Source organism: Gorilla gorilla, chromosome 16, assembly GCF_029281585.2.
Source record: "Gorilla gorilla gorilla isolate KB3781 chromosome 16, NHGRI_mGorGor1-v2.1_pri, whole genome shotgun sequence".
In the NCBI taxonomy this organism is placed as follows: Eukaryota; Metazoa; Chordata; class Mammalia; order Primates; family Hominidae; genus Gorilla; species Gorilla gorilla.
The window spans coordinates 43058608-43075953 of NC_073240.2; the positions used below are offsets into that span (position 1 = coordinate 43058608).

The 17346-nt window shown below is 39.7% G+C and overlaps 1 protein-coding gene across 4 annotated transcripts in view; it reads right to left on the minus strand.

The window, feature by feature from the left end:
• Positions 1-17346, minus strand: part of TMEM87A (transmembrane protein 87A) — a 62922-nt gene that overhangs the window by 33744 nt on the left and 11832 nt on the right. For 3 of the 4 annotated variants that reach the window (XM_063698946.1, XM_055363500.2, XM_055363501.2), the window contains exons 5-7: positions 17275-17328; positions 17037-17081; positions 118-235 (exon numbers count right to left, since the gene is read on the minus strand). In XM_063698946.1, coding sequence (XP_063555016.1) covers positions 118-235; positions 17037-17081; positions 17275-17328 — 217 coding nt within the window. Of the gene's footprint in view, positions 1-117; positions 236-11843; positions 15068-17036; positions 17082-17274; positions 17329-17346 lie in introns of those variants that run through there. The other variant, XM_019010635.4, reaches the window with a different exon arrangement.

Below are 17346 nucleotides of genomic sequence, written 5' to 3' on the forward strand. Positions count from 1 at the left end.
TCAAATGAAGGAAATAGAAATCTGATACCTGTAATACCTAATAAAAAAGCATATGTAAAGTACATGAATGACATAACCAGATAATAACATAACCATTAAAAAAAAAACTGAACTTACTGGTAAAAAGATTACTCAGTGAATTTTCTTTTGATGATTCCTTTGAGGATGAAATGCCAATATGTACAATAAAAATGTATGGTGCATCTTGCCAAGTTTGCAATGGTTCATGCATTGCCTAGAAAGGGAAAAGGGCATCACATCTGTAAATCTTAAGAAGAGCACAAATTAATAATACAATATGCAAATTTTGCTCCAGAATGTGCCCAGAAATATGGTAAAGTCCTTCTCTTTCATTCATTGAAACATTAGGCACAACAAACCAAACAAGCCTAGTGCATAAAGTAGGCTAGATTATGAATTACTAAAAGGCAAGATACCATGTCTTGTACACAAAAATCACATTTAACATATTTTTTTAATGAGGAAACCCCCAACTAAAATCACTAATTTAATCTCTGTTTAACTAAGCCATACTAGGATACTAGTTTGTGTTTTATGCAGACATTACAAAGGAATTTAAATAATTATTTAAATCACCTTAAACAAAACTTAATGATGGTATCAGTAAAATGAATTCTAATCACCAATTCCTGAATCTAATCCCTTTGTTCAACATGCTTCCCAAGAATATCAGAATTTCTGCTGACATGGTCTCACATTTATATCAAAAATTTAACCTTGAGCTAGTCTATGTGGTAAGCAAGAGTCACTACCCCTCAAAGTCAAGGAAGACAAATTAACAGTCTCCAAGTCCTTGACTTTGAGGGGTAGTGACTCTTGCTTTTCACATAGACTAGAGTCTTCACAAACAGAAGACTAAGACACAATGATAAAGAGGGACACAGAAAATAACTGGTTTCTTCTTCCTTGGAATTGCAATTTACTACCATCTGGTCTTAAAAGGAGAAACGTTTATCCAGAGATCTCTGGGTAAGCTTCTATGATCTGTGAACCTCCCAAAATGAATAGCTGATTTTTTATGTTTATGCATTTTCCTGTGGAGCCATAGTTCTCCTCAAATGGTTAAAATATCCTACAACCAAGAAAAGGCTTAGTTCAAAAGTTATATTCCATGATAAAAATCCATGTCAAACAAAGCAGACTAAACAATTCTCCAGATATCCATTTACTAGGTTATCTTAGTAAAATTTAAGAATATAAATGTCTTCCTAATCATACATTGATTTATCTCCACCTAATAGTCTCTGACGAGACTCACGACCAATTTGTGAGAAAACTTTGCAGCTTCAAAGTTATGGGTAATACATGTCTGCTTAGCCATAATTACAGAACCTTTCCTGAACTTACTTACTCATCAACCTATAAAATGCTGGTGTAATAACCTGCTCTATTAATCATATATGTCTTAAAACCACCTCTTACAAATTCTAAAATAAATTGATCAACTCTCATATTCCAGGATTTGAGAAAGTTTATATTTAACTCTGGAATGCAGAGATTCTGACCCTGTAAAAATAACATTTATATGCCAGATAACTCTGTTAAGCATATGACATTTATTACTTTTTTTTTTTTTTTTTTTTTGAGGCAGAGTCTCGCTCCATCGCCCAGGCAGGAGTACAGTAGTGCAATCTTGGCTCACTGTGACGTCCGCCTCCTGGGTTCAAGCAATTCTCCTGCCTCAGCCTCCCAAGTAGCTGGGATTATAGGCGCATGACACCACACCCAGCTAATATTTTTTTTTGTATTTTTGGTACAGACGGGGTTTCGCCATGTTGGCCAGCCTGGTCTCGAACTCCTGACCTCAGGTGATCCACCCACCTTGGCCTCCCTAAGTGCTAGGATTAAGGTGTGAGCTACCACGCCCCGGCCCATTTACTACATTTTTACATCCTCACAGCAGCCCTATCAGATAGGTATTAACTCCTTTGTAAACTAAGGTAAATTTTACACAACATAAAATTCACAATTTTAATGTGTATAAATCAATGGTATGTGGTACAAGCACAATGATGTGCAAATATCACCTCTATCTACTTCCAAAACATTTTCATCAACCAAAATGGAGACCCTGTACTCATTAAGCAGTAGCTCCCCATTTCTTCCTCTCTCACCACTTGCAACTAATTATTTACTTCTTGTCTCCATGGAGTCATCTATTACGGACATTTCATATAAATGTGTCTAGCTTCTCTCACTTAACATAATGTTTTCAGGGTTCATCTATATTGCTGTATGTATCAGTGCTTCATTTATTTTTTTCTTTTTGAGTTGAAGGAATTGGCAAATATTTTATTGATCATGGTTAACTGTTTTCTAAGTACTGAGACCCAAGTTTTTTTTTTTTTTTTTATACCTTAAGTTCTAGGGTACATGTGCACAACGTGCAGGTTTGTTACATAGGTATACATGTGCCATGTTGGTTTGTTGCACCCATTAACTCGTCATTTACATTAGGTATTTCTCCTAATGCTATCCCTCACCCAGCCCCCGACCCGACGACAGGCCCCATTGTGTGATGTTCCCCGCCCTGTGTCCAAGTGTTCTCATTGTTCAATTCCCACCTATGAGTGAGAACATGTGGTGTTTGGTTTTCTGTCCTCGAGAGAGTTTGCTCAGAATGATGCTTTCCAGCTTCATCCATGTCCCTACAAAGGACATGAGCTCATCCTTTTTTATGGCTGCAGAGTATTCCATGGTGTATATGTGCCACATTTTCTTAATCCAGTCTATCATTGATGGACATTTGGGTTGGTTCCAAGTCTTTGCTATTGCGAACAGTGCTGCAATAAACATACGTGTGCATGTGTCTTTATACTAGCATGATTTATAATCATTTGGGTGTATACCCAGTAATGGGATGGCTGGGTCAACTGGTATTTCTAGTTCTAGATCCTTGAGGAATTGCCATACTGTCTTCCACAATGGCTGAACTAGTTTACACCCCCACCAACAGTGTAAAAGTGTTCCTATTTCTCCACATCCTCTCCAGCACCTGTTGTTTCCTGACTTTTTACTGATCACCATTCTAACTGGCATGAGATGGTATGTCATTGTGGTTTTGATTTGCATTTCTCTGATGACCAGTGATGATGAGCATTTTTTCATGTGTCTGTTGGCTGCATAAACGTCTTCTTCTGAAAAGCGTCTGTTCGTATCCTTTGTCCACTTTTTGACGGGGTTGATTTTTTCTTGTAAATTTGTTTAAGTTCTTCGTAGATTCTGGATATTAGCCCTTTGTCGGATGGGTGAATTGTAAAAATTTTCTCCTATTCTGCAGGTTGCCTGTTCACTGTGATGGTAGTTTCTTTTGCTGTGCAGAAGCTCTTTAATTAGATCTGATTTATCTATTTTGGCTTTTGTTGCCATTGCTTTTGGTGTTTCAGTCATGAAGTCCTTCCCTATGCCTATGTCCTGAATGGTATTGCCTAGGTTTTCTTCTAGGGATTTTATGGTTTTAGGTCTAACATTTAAGTCTTTAATCCATCTTGAATTAATTTTTATATGAGGTGTAAGGAAGGGATCCAGTTTCAGCTTTCTACATATGTCTAGCCAGTTTTCCCAGCACCATTTATTAAATAGGGAATCCTTTTCCCATTTCGTGTTTTTGTCAGGTTTGTCAAAGATCAGATGGTTGTAAATGTGTGGTGTTATTTCTGAGGCCTCTGTTCTGTTCCATTGGTCTATATGTCTGTTTTGGTACCAGTACCATGCTGTTTTGGTTACTGTAGCCTTGTAGTATAGTTTGAAGTCAGGTAGCGTGATGCCTCCAACTTTGTTCTCTTTGCTTAGGACTGTCTTGGCAATGTGGGCTCTTTTTTGGTTCCATATGAACTTCAAAGTATTTTTTCCAATTCTGTGAAGAAAGTCATTGGTAGCTTGATGGGGATGGCACTGAATCTATAAATTACCTTGGGCAGTATGGCCATTTTCACAATATTGATTCTTCCTATCCATGAGCATGGAATGTTCTTCCATTTGTTTGTGTCCTCTTTTATTTCTTTGAGCAGTGGTTTGTAGTTCTCCTTGAAGAGGTTCTTCACATCCCTTGTAAATTGGATTCCTAGGTATTTTATTCTCTTCGTAGCAATTGTGAATGGGACTTCACTCATGATTTGGCTGTTTGTTTGTTATTGGTGTACAGGAATGCTTGTGATTTTTGCATAATGATTTTGTATCCTGAGACTTTGCTGAAGTTGCTTATCAGCTTAAGGAGATTTTGGGCTGAGATGATGGGGTTTTCTAAATATACAATCATGTCATCTGCAAACAGGGACAATTTGACTTCCTCTTTTCCTAATTGAATACACTTTCTTTCTTTCTCTTGCCTGATTGCCCTGGCCATTACTTCCAACACTATGTTGAATAGGAGTAGTGAGAGAGGACATCCCTGTCTTCTGCCAGTTTTCAAAGGGAATGCTTCCAGTTTTTGCCCATTCAGTATGATATTGGCTATGGGTTTGTCATAAATAGCTCTTATTATTTTGACATACGTTCCATCAATACTTAGTTTATTGAGAGTTTTTAGCATGAAGGGCTGTTGAATTTTGTCAAAGGCCTTTTCCGCATCTATTGAGATAATCATGTGGTTTTTGTCTTTGGTTCTGTTTATGTGATGGATTACGTTTATTGATTTGCATATGTTGAACCACCCTTGCATCCCAGGGATGAAGCCAACTTGATCTTGGTGGACATGCTTTTTGATGTGCTGCTGGATTCGGTTTGCAAGTATTTTATTGAGGATTTTCGCATCGAGGTTCATCAGGGATAGTGGTCTAAAATTCTCTTTTTTTTGTTGTGTCTCTGCCAGACTTTGGTATCAGGATGATGCTGGCCTCATAAAATGAGTTAGGGAGGATTCCCTCTTTTTCTATTGATTGGAATAGTTTCAGAAGGAATGGTACCAGCTCCTCTTTGTACCTCTGGTAGAATTCGGCTGTGAATCCATCTGGTCCTGGACTTATTTTAGTTGGTAGGCTATTAATTATTGCCTCAATTTCAGAACCTGTTATTGATCTATTCAGAGATTCAGCTTCTTCCTAGTTTAGTCTTGGGAGGGTCTATGTGTCCAGGAATTTATCCATTTCTTCTAGATTTTCTAGTTTATTTGTGTGGAGATGTTTATAGTATTCTCTGATGGTGGTTTGTATTTCTGTGGGATCAGTAGTGATATCCCCTTTATCACTTTTTATTGCATCTATTTGATTCTTCTCTCTTTTCTTCTTTATTAGTCTTGCTAGAGGTCTATTCGGTTGATCTTTTCAAAAAACCAGTTCCTGGATTCATTGATTCTTTTGAAGGGTTTTTTGTGTCTCTATGTCCATCAGTTCTGCTCTCATCTTAGTTATTTCTTGTCTTCTAGCAGCTTTTGAATTTGTTTGCTCTTGCTTCTCTAGCTCTTTTAATTGTGATGTTAGGGTGTCGATTTTAGATCTTTCCTGCTTTCTCTTGTGGGCATTTAGTGCTATAAATTTCCCTCTACACACTGCTTTAAATGTGTCCCAGAGATTCTGGTATGTTGTGTCTTTGCTCTCATTGGTTTCAAAGAACATCTTTATTTCTGCTTTCATTTCGTTATTTATCCAGCAGTCATTCAGAAGCAGTTTGTTCAGTTTCCATGTATTTGTGCGGTTTTGAGTGAGTTTCTTAATCTTGAGTTCTAATTTGATTGCACTGTCGTCTGAGAGACGGTTGTGACTTCTTTTACATTTGTTGATGAGTGTTTTACTTCCAACTATGTGGTCAATTTTGGAATAAGTGTGATGTGGTGCTGAGAAGAATGTACATTCTGCTGATTTGGGGTGGAAAGTTCTGTAGATGTCTATTAGGTCTGCTCGGTGCAGAACTGAGTTCAAGTCCTGGATATCCTTGTTAACCTTCTGTCTCGTTGATCTAATATTGACAGTGGGGTGTTAAAGTCTCCCATTATTATTGTGTGCGAGTCTAAGTCTCTTTGTAGGTCTCTAAGGACTTGCTTTATGAATCTGGGTGTTCCTGTATTGGGTGCATATATATTTAGGATAGTTAGCTCTTCTTGTTGAATTGACCCCTTTACCATTATGTAATGGCCTTGTCTCTTTTGATCTTTGTTGGTTTAAACTCTGTTTTATCAGAAACTAGAATTGCAACCCCTGCTTTTTCTTTTGCTTTCCATTTGCTTGGTAAATCTTCCTCCATCCCTTTATTTTGAACCTATGTTTGTCTCTGCACATGAGATGGGTATCCTGAATACAGCACACCAATGGGTCTTGACTCTTTATCCAATTTGCCGGTCTGTGTCTTTTAATTGGGGCATTTAGCCCGTCTACATTTAAGGTTAATATTGTTATGTGTGAATTTGATCCTGTCATTATGATACTAGTGGGTTATTTTGCCCGTTGGTTGATGCAGTTTCTTCCTAGCATCAATGGTCTTTACAATTTGGCATGTTTTTGCAGTGGCTGGTACTGGTTGTTCCTTTCCACGTTTAGTGCTTCCTTCCGGAACTCTTGTAGGGCAGGCCTGGTGGTGACAAAATCTCTCAGCATTTGCTTGTCTGTAAAGGATTTTATTTCTCCTTCACTTATGAAGCTTAGTTTGGCTGGATATGAAATTCTGGATTGAAAATTATTTAAGAATGTTGAATATTGGCCCCCACTAACAGATTCTCTGTTAGTCTGATGGCCTTCCCTTTGTGGGTAACCCGACCTTTCTCTCTGGCTGCCCTTAACATTTTTTTCCTTCATTTCAACCTTGGTGAATCTGACAATTATGTGTCTTGGGGTTGCTCTTCTTGAGGAGTATCTTTGTGGTGTTCTCTGTATTTCCTGAATTTGAATGTTGGCCTACCTTGCTAGGTGGGGGAAGTTCTCCTACATAATATCCTGAAGAGTGTTGTCCAGCTTGGTTCCATTCTCCCCATCACTTTCAGGTATACCAATCAGATGTAGATTTGGCCTTTTCACACAGTCCCATATTTCTTGGAGGCTTTGTTCATTTCTTTTTACTCTTTTTTTCTCTAAACTTCTCTTCTTGCTTCATTTCATTCATTTGATTTTCAATCACTGATACCCTTTCTTCCACTTGATCGAATCAGCTACTGAAGCTTGTGCATGCATCACATAGTTCTCGTGCCATGGTTTTCAGCTCCATCAGGTCATTTAAGGTCTTCTCTACACTGTTTATTCTAGATAGCCATTCATCTACTCTTTTTTCAAGGTTTTTAGCTTCCTTGTGATGGGTTCGAACATCCTCCTTTAGCTCAGAGAGGTTTGTTATTACCGACCTTCTGAAGCCTACTTCTGTCAACTCGTCAAATTCATTCTCTGTCCAGCTTTGTTCCATTGCTCGCGGGGAGCTGCAATCCTTTGGAGGAGAAGAGGTGCTGTGGTTTTTAGAATTTTCAGCTTTTCTGCTCTGGTTTCTCCCCATCTTTGTGGTTTTATCTACCTTTGGTCTTTGATGTTGGTGACCTACAGATGAGGTTTTGGTGTGGATGTCCTTTTTATTGATGTTGATGTTATTCTTTTCTGTTTGTTAGTTTTCCTTCTAAGAGTCAGGTCCCTCAGCTGCAGGTCTGTTGGAGTTTGCTGGAGGTCCACTCCACACCCTGTTCGCCTGGTTATCACCAGAGGAGGCTGCAGAACAGCAAATATTGTTGCCTGATCCTTCCTCTGGAAGCTTCGTCTCAGAGGGACACCCAGCTGTATGAAGTGTCAGTTGGCCCCTACTGGGAGGTGTCTCCCAGTTAGACTACATGGGGGTCAGGGACCCACTTGAGGAGGCAGTCTGTCCATTCTCAGAGCTCAAACACTGTGCTGGGAGACCCATTGCTCTCTTCAGAGCTGTCAGACAGGGACGTTTAAGTCTTCAGAAGTTTCTGCTGCCTTTTGTTCAGCTATGCCCTGCCCCCAGAGGTGGAGTCTACAGAGGCAGGCAGGCCTCACTGAGCTGTGGTGGGCTCCACCCAATTTGAACTTCCTGGCCGCTTTTTTACCTACTCAAGCCTCAGCAATGGCGATGCCCCTTCCCCAGCCTGGCTGCCACCTCGCAGTTTGATTTGGGACTGCTGCACTAGCAGTGAGCAAGGCTCCATGGGCATGGGACCCGCTGAGCCAGGTGCGGGATATAATCTCCTGGTTTGCCGTTTGCTAAGACTGTTGGAAAAATGCAGTATTAAGGCGGGAGTGTCCCAATTTTCCCGGTACAGTCTGTCACAGCTTCCCTTGGCTAGGAAAGGGAATCCCACGACTCCTTTTGCTTCCTGGGTGAGGTGATGTCCCGCCCTGCTTCGGCTTGCCCTCCGTGGGCTGCACCCACTGTCCAACCAGTCCCAGTGAGATGAACCAGGTACCTCAGCTGGAAATGCAGAAATCACCCGTCTTCTGTGTCGATCACGCTGGGAGCTGTAGACGGAGCTGTTCCTATTTGGCCATCTTGGAATCCAGCTCCCATTCATTTTTACAGATGAATGATATTCCATTTTATGAACATACAACATTTTACTTTTTCATTCCTGCTTGTAGTTTTGAGATTTGTGAGCCTCTCAATCTTTCTGAAATTCATACTTTCATCAAATTTGGGAAGTTTCTGGGCATTATTCCTTCAAATATTCTTCCCATACCTTTCTCCCTCTCTTCTCCCTCTGATGAATTCCTATTATGTGGATGTTGATACACTTGAGGGTGTCCCATAGGTCTCTCAGGCTCGTCTTCATTCTTTTTATCATTTTTATCTCTATGTTCTCCTGGTTTCCTTTAGTTCTTCATCCACGGTTTTTTTATTTTTAGCTCTTTGAGTATATTTAAGACAGTTCACTTAAAATCTTTGGTCTGGTAAGTCTAATGCTGAGGCTTCCTCTTCAAAGCATGTATATTTTTTTAATCCTGTAAATATGCCATACATTGTTTCTGTGCATGCCTCATAATTTTCCACTGAAAACTGAATGTTATAAAGTGGCAACTCTGGAAACCACAATCTGCCCCCTCCTTGGGGTTTGTTAGCTGGTAATAATAATATGGGTTATGTCTCTTTTGCTTAGTAAGTTTTCTAAACCATGTTTGTAAAGTCTGCATTCTTAGACCTGTGTGGCTACTGGAATCTATATTCCTTTAGCTTAGTGGTCAGCTAGTGTTTTGACAAAGATTTCTTAAACACCAGGAGCCAAAGACGAAAAAGAACAGAATATCCTCCCAGTCTTTGCACCCTGGCGCAATCCTTCAATGCTTAGCTGGGCCAATTAAAGCCATTCCTTATTCTTCACTTTTTGCTTGTACAGAGCCTGAAGGTCAGCCAGAATGAAAGCTTAGGGTCATCTAAGGTCTTTTCTGATCGTATGTCCACTCCTGAGAATATATATGGCTTTCTTCATAGCTCAATATACACAGAAGCCTTAAAAAGCCTTGTTCTCCCACAAATCTCCTTTCTGGACCCTTTCCTTCTCATGCTTGACAGTCTCTCTATTGCTTATCCCCACTGTTATCCCCTTCCCTATGCACATAATACTTCTGCATTCAAATGCTTTTGGCAAACACAACCCAGGAAGCCACTCCAGCCCTGGGAACACTCTAAGTTGGGGAAAACAAAGTTAAGTCCTGGCAAGGTTCCTTCAGGGAGCCTCCAGGCAGGTGAAAACACACAATGGCAAGTCTTTAAGAAAAAGGTCTGTATTAGTTCCCCTGGCACCAGCAACCTGCACCACGACTGCGGGTTGCCATCTTCCTGCCTCTGAACTGGGAAGGAGGGTATGGTAAACAAATTACAATATCACTGCACTTTCTTAATGTAATGTAGCAGCTTCTTTCTTTGTTGAACTTTTTCCTTATTAAGTTTTGGTTAGATTTCAAAGTTCTGTGAAAGTTGAATGTGATAGTTTTCATCAGCTTACTAGTTGCTTTTGTGGAGGCATGGAGACCTGGACCTCACTACTCCACAATTCTTGGTAATATCATTCCTATTAGCTCCATTTTATTATGTAAGAAACTGAAGCACAATAACATTTCCAAGGGAAATACTAAGTTGTGAAGTTGGGATTTCAAAGTCTAGGACATCTGACCCGAGAGCCTGGGCTCTTAACTACCATCTCAACTATTAATTATTTTGTTCTCCATAACAAAACTATTTTTTTCTTTTTTTTTTTCTCTTTTTCTCGGTCTACCACTAGCTTGTGAACAGAATTGTTTTTAAAGCACTGTCTTCATGGTATGATCTCAAAATTGTAAGTGCCCTTCAAAAGAACTTTTTAACCCCATGAATAAGGTAATTAAAGCTACAAGTGACAATCCAGTTATTCATGCTGTCAAACAGACAGCCTACAAGAGTAGTTTTGTTCCCAAAACATTGTTTTTGATTAAGCACTGCATTGTCAAAAATGCAATTGTTACAAAACTAAACATACTCTTACCATACAATCTAGCAATCATGCTCCTTGATAATTACCCAAATGAGTTGAAAACTTATGTCCACATAAAAGCCTGGACACAAATGTTTACAACAGTTTTATCTATAATTGTTATAACTTGAAAGCAATCAAGATGTCCTTCAATAGATGAATGGATAAACTGTGATATATCCAAACAACGGAATATGATTCAGCACTAAAAAGAAATGAACTATCATGCCACCAGAAGACATGGAGGAAACTTAAATGCATATTACTAAGTGAAAGAAGCCAATCTAAAGAGGTCACATATTTGTACAATTCCAACTAGATGACATTCTGGAAAAGGCAAAACTATGAAGATAGTAAAAAGATCAGTGATTGCCAGGAGTTCAAGGGGAAGGGAGAGATGAACAGGCAGAGCACAGAGGATTTTTAGGCACTGAAACGATTCTGTATGATACTACAAAGGTGAAGATGTCTTTACACATTTATCAAAATTCATACAATGTACAATGCAGAGTGAACCTTAAACTATAGACTTTGATAATAACATGTCAACGTGGTTCATCAATTTTAACAGTGTGCCACAGTGGTGCAGTATGTTGACGATGGGGGAGGCTAAGTGTACAGGTATAGACACAGCATGTGGGAGGTCTCCTTTTTTTTTTTTTTTTTGAGACAGAGTCTTGCTTTATTGCTTAGACTGGAGTACAGTGGCATGATCATGGCTCACTGCAGCCTTGACCTCCTGGGCTCAAGTGATCCTCACTTCAGCCTCCCCTGTAGCGGTGACTATAGGCATGCACAACCATGCTGGGTAAATTGGGGGGTTTTGTTTTTTTTTAAGACGGAGTTTTGCTCTTGTCGCCCAGGCTGGAATGCAATGGCGCGATCTTGGCTCGCCGCAACCTCCACCTCCCAGGTTCAAGCCATTCTCCTGCCTCAGCCTCCCAAGTAGCTAGGATTACAGGCACGTGCCACCATGCGCAGCTAATTTTATATTTTTAGTAGAAATGGTTTTCTCCACGTTGGTCAGGTTGGTCTTGAACTCGTGACCTCAGGTGATCTGTCTGCCTGGGCCTCCTAAAGTGCTGGGATTACAGATGTGAGCCACCGCACCTGGCCAACTTTTGCTTTTTGTAGAGATAGGGTCTCAAATGTTTTCCAGGCTGCTCTTGAACTCCTGGGTTCAGAAGCCTCCCACCTTGGCTTCTGAAGTGCTGCAATTATAGGCATAAGCCACTGCACTGGCCTCTCTGTACCTTTTACTCAATTCTGTTGTGAACCTAAAACTGCTCTAAACAATAAACTCTATTAATTTTTTTTAAATTATGTTAAATGTATCACATTATTGCTTAAATCCAAAAAACTGAGTTAATCAAAATATTAAAGTGTTCTCTTTTATCAATATTTCTTTAGAAGAAGGGACATGCAGAGGACCTTTCTTCCATAAACATATAGATTTTTGTTTTGTTTTTTTTTTAGATGGAGTCTTGCTCTGTTGCCCAGGCTGGAGTGCAACGGAACGATCTTGGCTCAATGTAATCTCCACCTCCTGGGTTCAAGGGATCCTCCCACCTCAGCCTCCCAAGTAGCTGGGATTATAGGCGTGCACCACCACACCCAGCTAATTTTTTTTTCTTTTGTATTTTTAGTAGAGATGAGGTTTTACCATGTTTGCCAGGCTGATCTCGAACTCCTGACATCAGGTGATCCACCCACCTTGGCCTCCCAAAGTGCTGGGATCACAGGTGTGAGCCACCACACCCGGCCCATAAACATATATGTTTAATCAGAGCTTTAATGAAATAGGATGGAGGTACTGAATTTGTGAGTATCCTTTTTGCTTTTTGAGACAGAGTCTCATTTCGTCACCCAGGCTGCAGTGCAGTGGTGCAATCATGGCTCACTACAACCTCTGCTTTTTGGGCTCAAGTGATTCTCAGGCCTCATGCACCCAAGTAGCTGGGATTACAGGTGTACCCCACCACACCAAGCTAATTTTTGCATTTTTAGTAGAGATAGGGATTTACCATGTTGACCAGACTGGTCTCAAACCCTGGCTTCAAGTGATTCACCCACCTTGGGCCTTAAAAAGTGCTGAGATTACCACTGAACCCAGCCTGTGAATATTCTTTAAATAGGATTATAAGGTATTTGCCTTGGACCAAATTTTCAGGAAGAAAGATCGAAAGATAGATAATTCTTTCATTTCTTTTGACTATATTTTGACTAAGTATTCCTAAATATTACTTGTGGTATTCAACAGGCTCACCTTTCAGCCAGTTTTAATCACTGTAACAAGACTCAAGCCTTGAGTAGAACTCACAGTATGCTGTGCACAGAAGACAACTGAAGAAAGCACAAGTGCCAATATCCATATAAATGAAGGTTCACCTTCGACAATAATTTTTTTGCTGTTGTTTTTGTTTTAGGGACAAGGTATGGCTCTATCGCCTAGAGTGAAGTGGTGTGACTTTGGCTCACTGCAACCTCTGCCTCCCAGACTCAAGCCATCCTCCCACTTCGGTCTCCCAAGTAGCGGGGACTACAGGCGCACATGCCACCTTCGGGCTAATTTTTCCATTTTTTGTAGAGATGAGGTTTCACCATATTGCCCAGGGTGGTCTCAAACTCGTGAGCTCTAGCGATCTGCCTGCTGTGGCCTCCCAAGGTGCTGGGGTTACACACGTGAGCCACAGCGCCTGGCTTAACAATAACTTTTTAAATACAATTTACAAGAACAAATTGTTGCTTAACTAGACAAACTGCATAAAATCTATTTTAAATGATGACAGCCATTGTTTTTGTGAGGAAAGATGGAAACTCACTGCTGTGGTTTAGATATCTGTCCTCCCAAATTTCATATTGAAATTTGATCCCCAATGTTTGAGGTGAATTCTAGAGAGAGGTGTTTGGGTCATGGGAGCCAATCCCTAATGAATGGCTTGGTGCCACTGTCCTTTCAGTAATGAGTTATCCCTCTATTGGTTCCTTGATTATTAAAAAAAAAAGCCCACTACCTCCTCTCCTCCTCCTCCCTCTTTCCTTCTTCCTCTCTTGCCATGTGATCTGCACACACAGGCTCCCCCCTTCACCTTCCACCATGAGTAGAAACAGCCTGAAGCCCTCACTAGAAACAGATGCTGGCACCATGCTTCTTTCATAGCCCACAGAACAGTGAGCCAAATAAACCTCTTTTCTTTATAAATTACCCAGCTCCAGGTGTCCTTTCACAGCAACATAAACAAAGACACTCACTCTCACTTTCTTGGGGCCATAAATTGCTATGAAAAAGCACCTTTAAACTGTGCATACATGTGGATCTAGCAATTCTACCTCCAGGAATTTAGCCTAAAGATTATAAATGTACACAGAAATATAGCTAGACATTATGAACATAACTTTATCCATAATAGGGGAAATTTGGGAACAACCCCAATGTTCATCAATTGGGAGTTATTAAAATCATAATAAAATGGAACACTAAGCAGCCATAAAAAGGTGAAGTAGTATTCAATGTACCAATTTGGTAATAAAAAGAAAAAATTATACAATGGTATATAATATGATCTTATTTTGGTTAATATGCATGTGCTCTGTGTAATCACACCAAACTGCTAAAACTATTAGAACATAAAATTACAAAGGATTTTTACTTTTAAGTTATAGAATTAAAAACTTATCCCAATATACAATTCTTCTGAGATCAGAAAATAAAGACTTAAAAGCAAATGTAGTTAAAATATTAATCACAACACTGCATAAAATTCCAAGATAATGAAACTCATAAATGTTCAAGAACAGAGAACTGAATAAATTGCAATGTACTCATACAATAAGACACTATACAAGCATTTAAGTAACAATGCAATACAATATTTACCAAACTGACGACATGTCCATGTTATATTGCTAAGCTACCAAAAAAAGTCATATAATACATACTCTAAGATTCCCTTTTTAAAATAATATAAACATGCCCATATACAAAAGACTAGGAAGATAAATATATCACTGCATGGTATTATAGATTACTATTTTCTTCTTTTCATTTACGTATATCGTCTCCATTTTCACAGTGAATATATACCTATTAGTAAAAGAAAATCCAATGAATATCTTTTTTCTTTTTTTTTTTGAGATGGAATCTCACTGGTTGCCCAGGCTGGAGTGCAGTAGCGTGATCTCAGCTCACTGCAGCCTCCACCTCCCAAGTTCACGCGATTCTCCTGCCTCAGCCTCCTGAGTAGCTTGGATTACAGGTGCCTGCCACCATGAGCAACTAATTTTTGTATTTTTAGTAAAGACAAAGTTTCACCACATTGGCCAAGCTGGTCTCGAACTCCCAACCTCAAGTCATCTGCCCACCTTGGCCTCCCAAAGTGTTGGCATTACAGGCGTGAGACACTGCACCCAGTCCTAATGGCTATCTTTTGTTTAAAAAAATTAACAAAGACTGTCATGCCTAACTTACATTCAGTTAAAATTCTGTACAAATAAAACTGGGGTTTAGGTAGTGAGAACACTTTCAGAATGGCAGAATAAGAAACTCTGAAAATCTACTCATCCATAAAAGCAACGAAAACACTGGCAAAAACTATCAAAATCAACTTTTGGAACTTTGGAAATTATTAAAGTCTTTCAACAATCCAAGAAATGTTTCTTCAAGAAAGGCATCTGAATCTAGGAAAGAAAAGCAAGCTTGAGATGTCTGTGTTCACCCTAATCCCACTCCTCTCTCCCAAGCTCCTTAAAACCAAAGTCCCTGAAACTGTTAACAGCTGATAAAAACAACAGCTTAGCAGCCACTAGGCAAAGGGGGTAGGGGAAGCAAACACAGAGTTTCACTCTGTTGCCTAGGCTGGAGTGCAGTGGTGTGATCTCGGCTCATTGCAGCCTCCACCTTCTGGGTTCAAGTGATTCTCCTGCTTCAGCCTCCCAAGTAGCTGGGATTACAGGCGTGCACCACCACACCTGCCTAATTTTTGTATTTTTGGTAGAGACGGGGTTTCATCACGTTGGCCAGGCTGGTGTCAAACTCCTGGCCCTCAAGTGATCTGCCCACCTAGGCCTCCCAAAGGAAAAAATACATGTGGAGGTCCCTAAAAGACTGATCACCTGAGCTGTCTGGCAAATTGCTGAAAAGCTCCATTCTCAGGGCTTGTCTTTATCTGACCTGACTCAGAGATCACCCAGTGTCAACAACCCTGTACTCAAAGCATTTGTCAAAAACATTGAACAGCAATCCTTCAAAATCACAGCTGCCTGAGGTGACCTTACCAACTGAGGCTATTAAGAGGCTGATTGGAAACTTAAAAGGAAAAACTGGAGAATGAGATGTCCATAGGAATTTTGGAAAGCTCCAAAATATTCCTGGAAATCTAGAAGGCCATATGTGCAGGGCTGTGCACACATGCCCAGGGCTGTGCACAGGTCCAGGAGAGACCTGAGGAGGCCCTAATCATTCACTGGCTGATCTTAAGGTTCTGTGCAAGCAGGAAGTAAAAGTTGAGACAGAGTGTAAACTGTGAAAGAAGCCAGACACAAGGCCATGTATTATATGATTCCAGTTACATAAAATGTCCAGAAAAGGCAAATACAGAGAAAGAAAATAGATTACTGATTGTCAGAGGCTGGGGGCAGGAGAAATGGGGAGTGACTGATGAGTATGGGGCTACTTTTGGGGATGAACAATTCTGGAATTAGACAGCGATTGGTGCTTGCACAACTTGAGAATACTAAAAACCACTCAATTATATGCTTTAATAACTTTAATAACAACTTTTAGGCTGGGTGCAGTGGCTCACGCCTATAATCCTAGCACTTTGGGAGGCTGAAGTGAGACGATTACTTGAGCCTAGGAGTTCTATACCAGCCTGGGCAACATGGTGAGACCCAACCCCCACAAAAAATTTTTTAAAATTAACCAGGCATGGTGGTATGTGCCTGTGGCCCCAGTTACTTGGAGTCTGAGGCAGGAGGATCACTTGAGCCCAAGACGTCAAGGCTGCAGGGAGCCATGTTCATACCACTGTTCTCCAGCATGGGCAAGAGTGAGACCTTGTCTCAAAAAACGAAACAAAACATAACTTCTGTAATATGTATATTATACCTTCATAAAGTTGTTATAAAATTAAAAACTTTAATCAGCTTTGTAAAAACCATAACCCAACTTTGATAGCTGTCATCCTTCCTCTAAATTTTTAACTGGCGATGTTTTGAGGAATTAATTATGAATTTGAAAATAGTATCCATACAATGCATATTTATGAAAACTTAAGGCATATTTATAGCTTTAGACCTTATTTCAATTTTTCCAAACTCTTTCAATTATATTTTATCACAGATAATTTTAGATGAAGTTTAAGAGTTCTTATTTTTAATAAGTTTCTTCCTGTTTACAGATATTTATGGGGGGATAATTATAAAAGCAATACATATGTACCGTAGAAAATTCAGAAAACACAAAGAAACTAAAAATCACTCATAGTATCATCCAGAGATCCAACCATTTTTAACATTTTGGTCTATAGCTTCCAGATTTAACTTTCTTTTCAAATATTAGCATAGTATGGGAGAACAACTCAAAAATATACAAATATAAGAAAACTAAAATATGTGTTCAATGCCCCAAATCCCCAAATATACTTACGGTTTTGTCTCCAATAAAGGTAAGGTTTGTTCCATTCTCCTTAGCCTTTAAACATTAAAAAAATAATAATAATTAATTCAGAACTTCTTGTTTTTAGCTGCCCAAGTTCCTGTAGCCACTGGGGAAGCCTGCTCCCCAGGTGCAGCACTCCCTCCTTAGAGATGCGGTGAGCACGGGTATCTCCTGCACCACCAAAGTTTTTACTGCACTCTCAGAAATATATAATGAAAACAATTACCTCCTGTTTTTCTCCTAAAAGAGGCAGTCGATGCATAAAATCTCCAGAAAAGCTCTATAAAAGAAACACAAA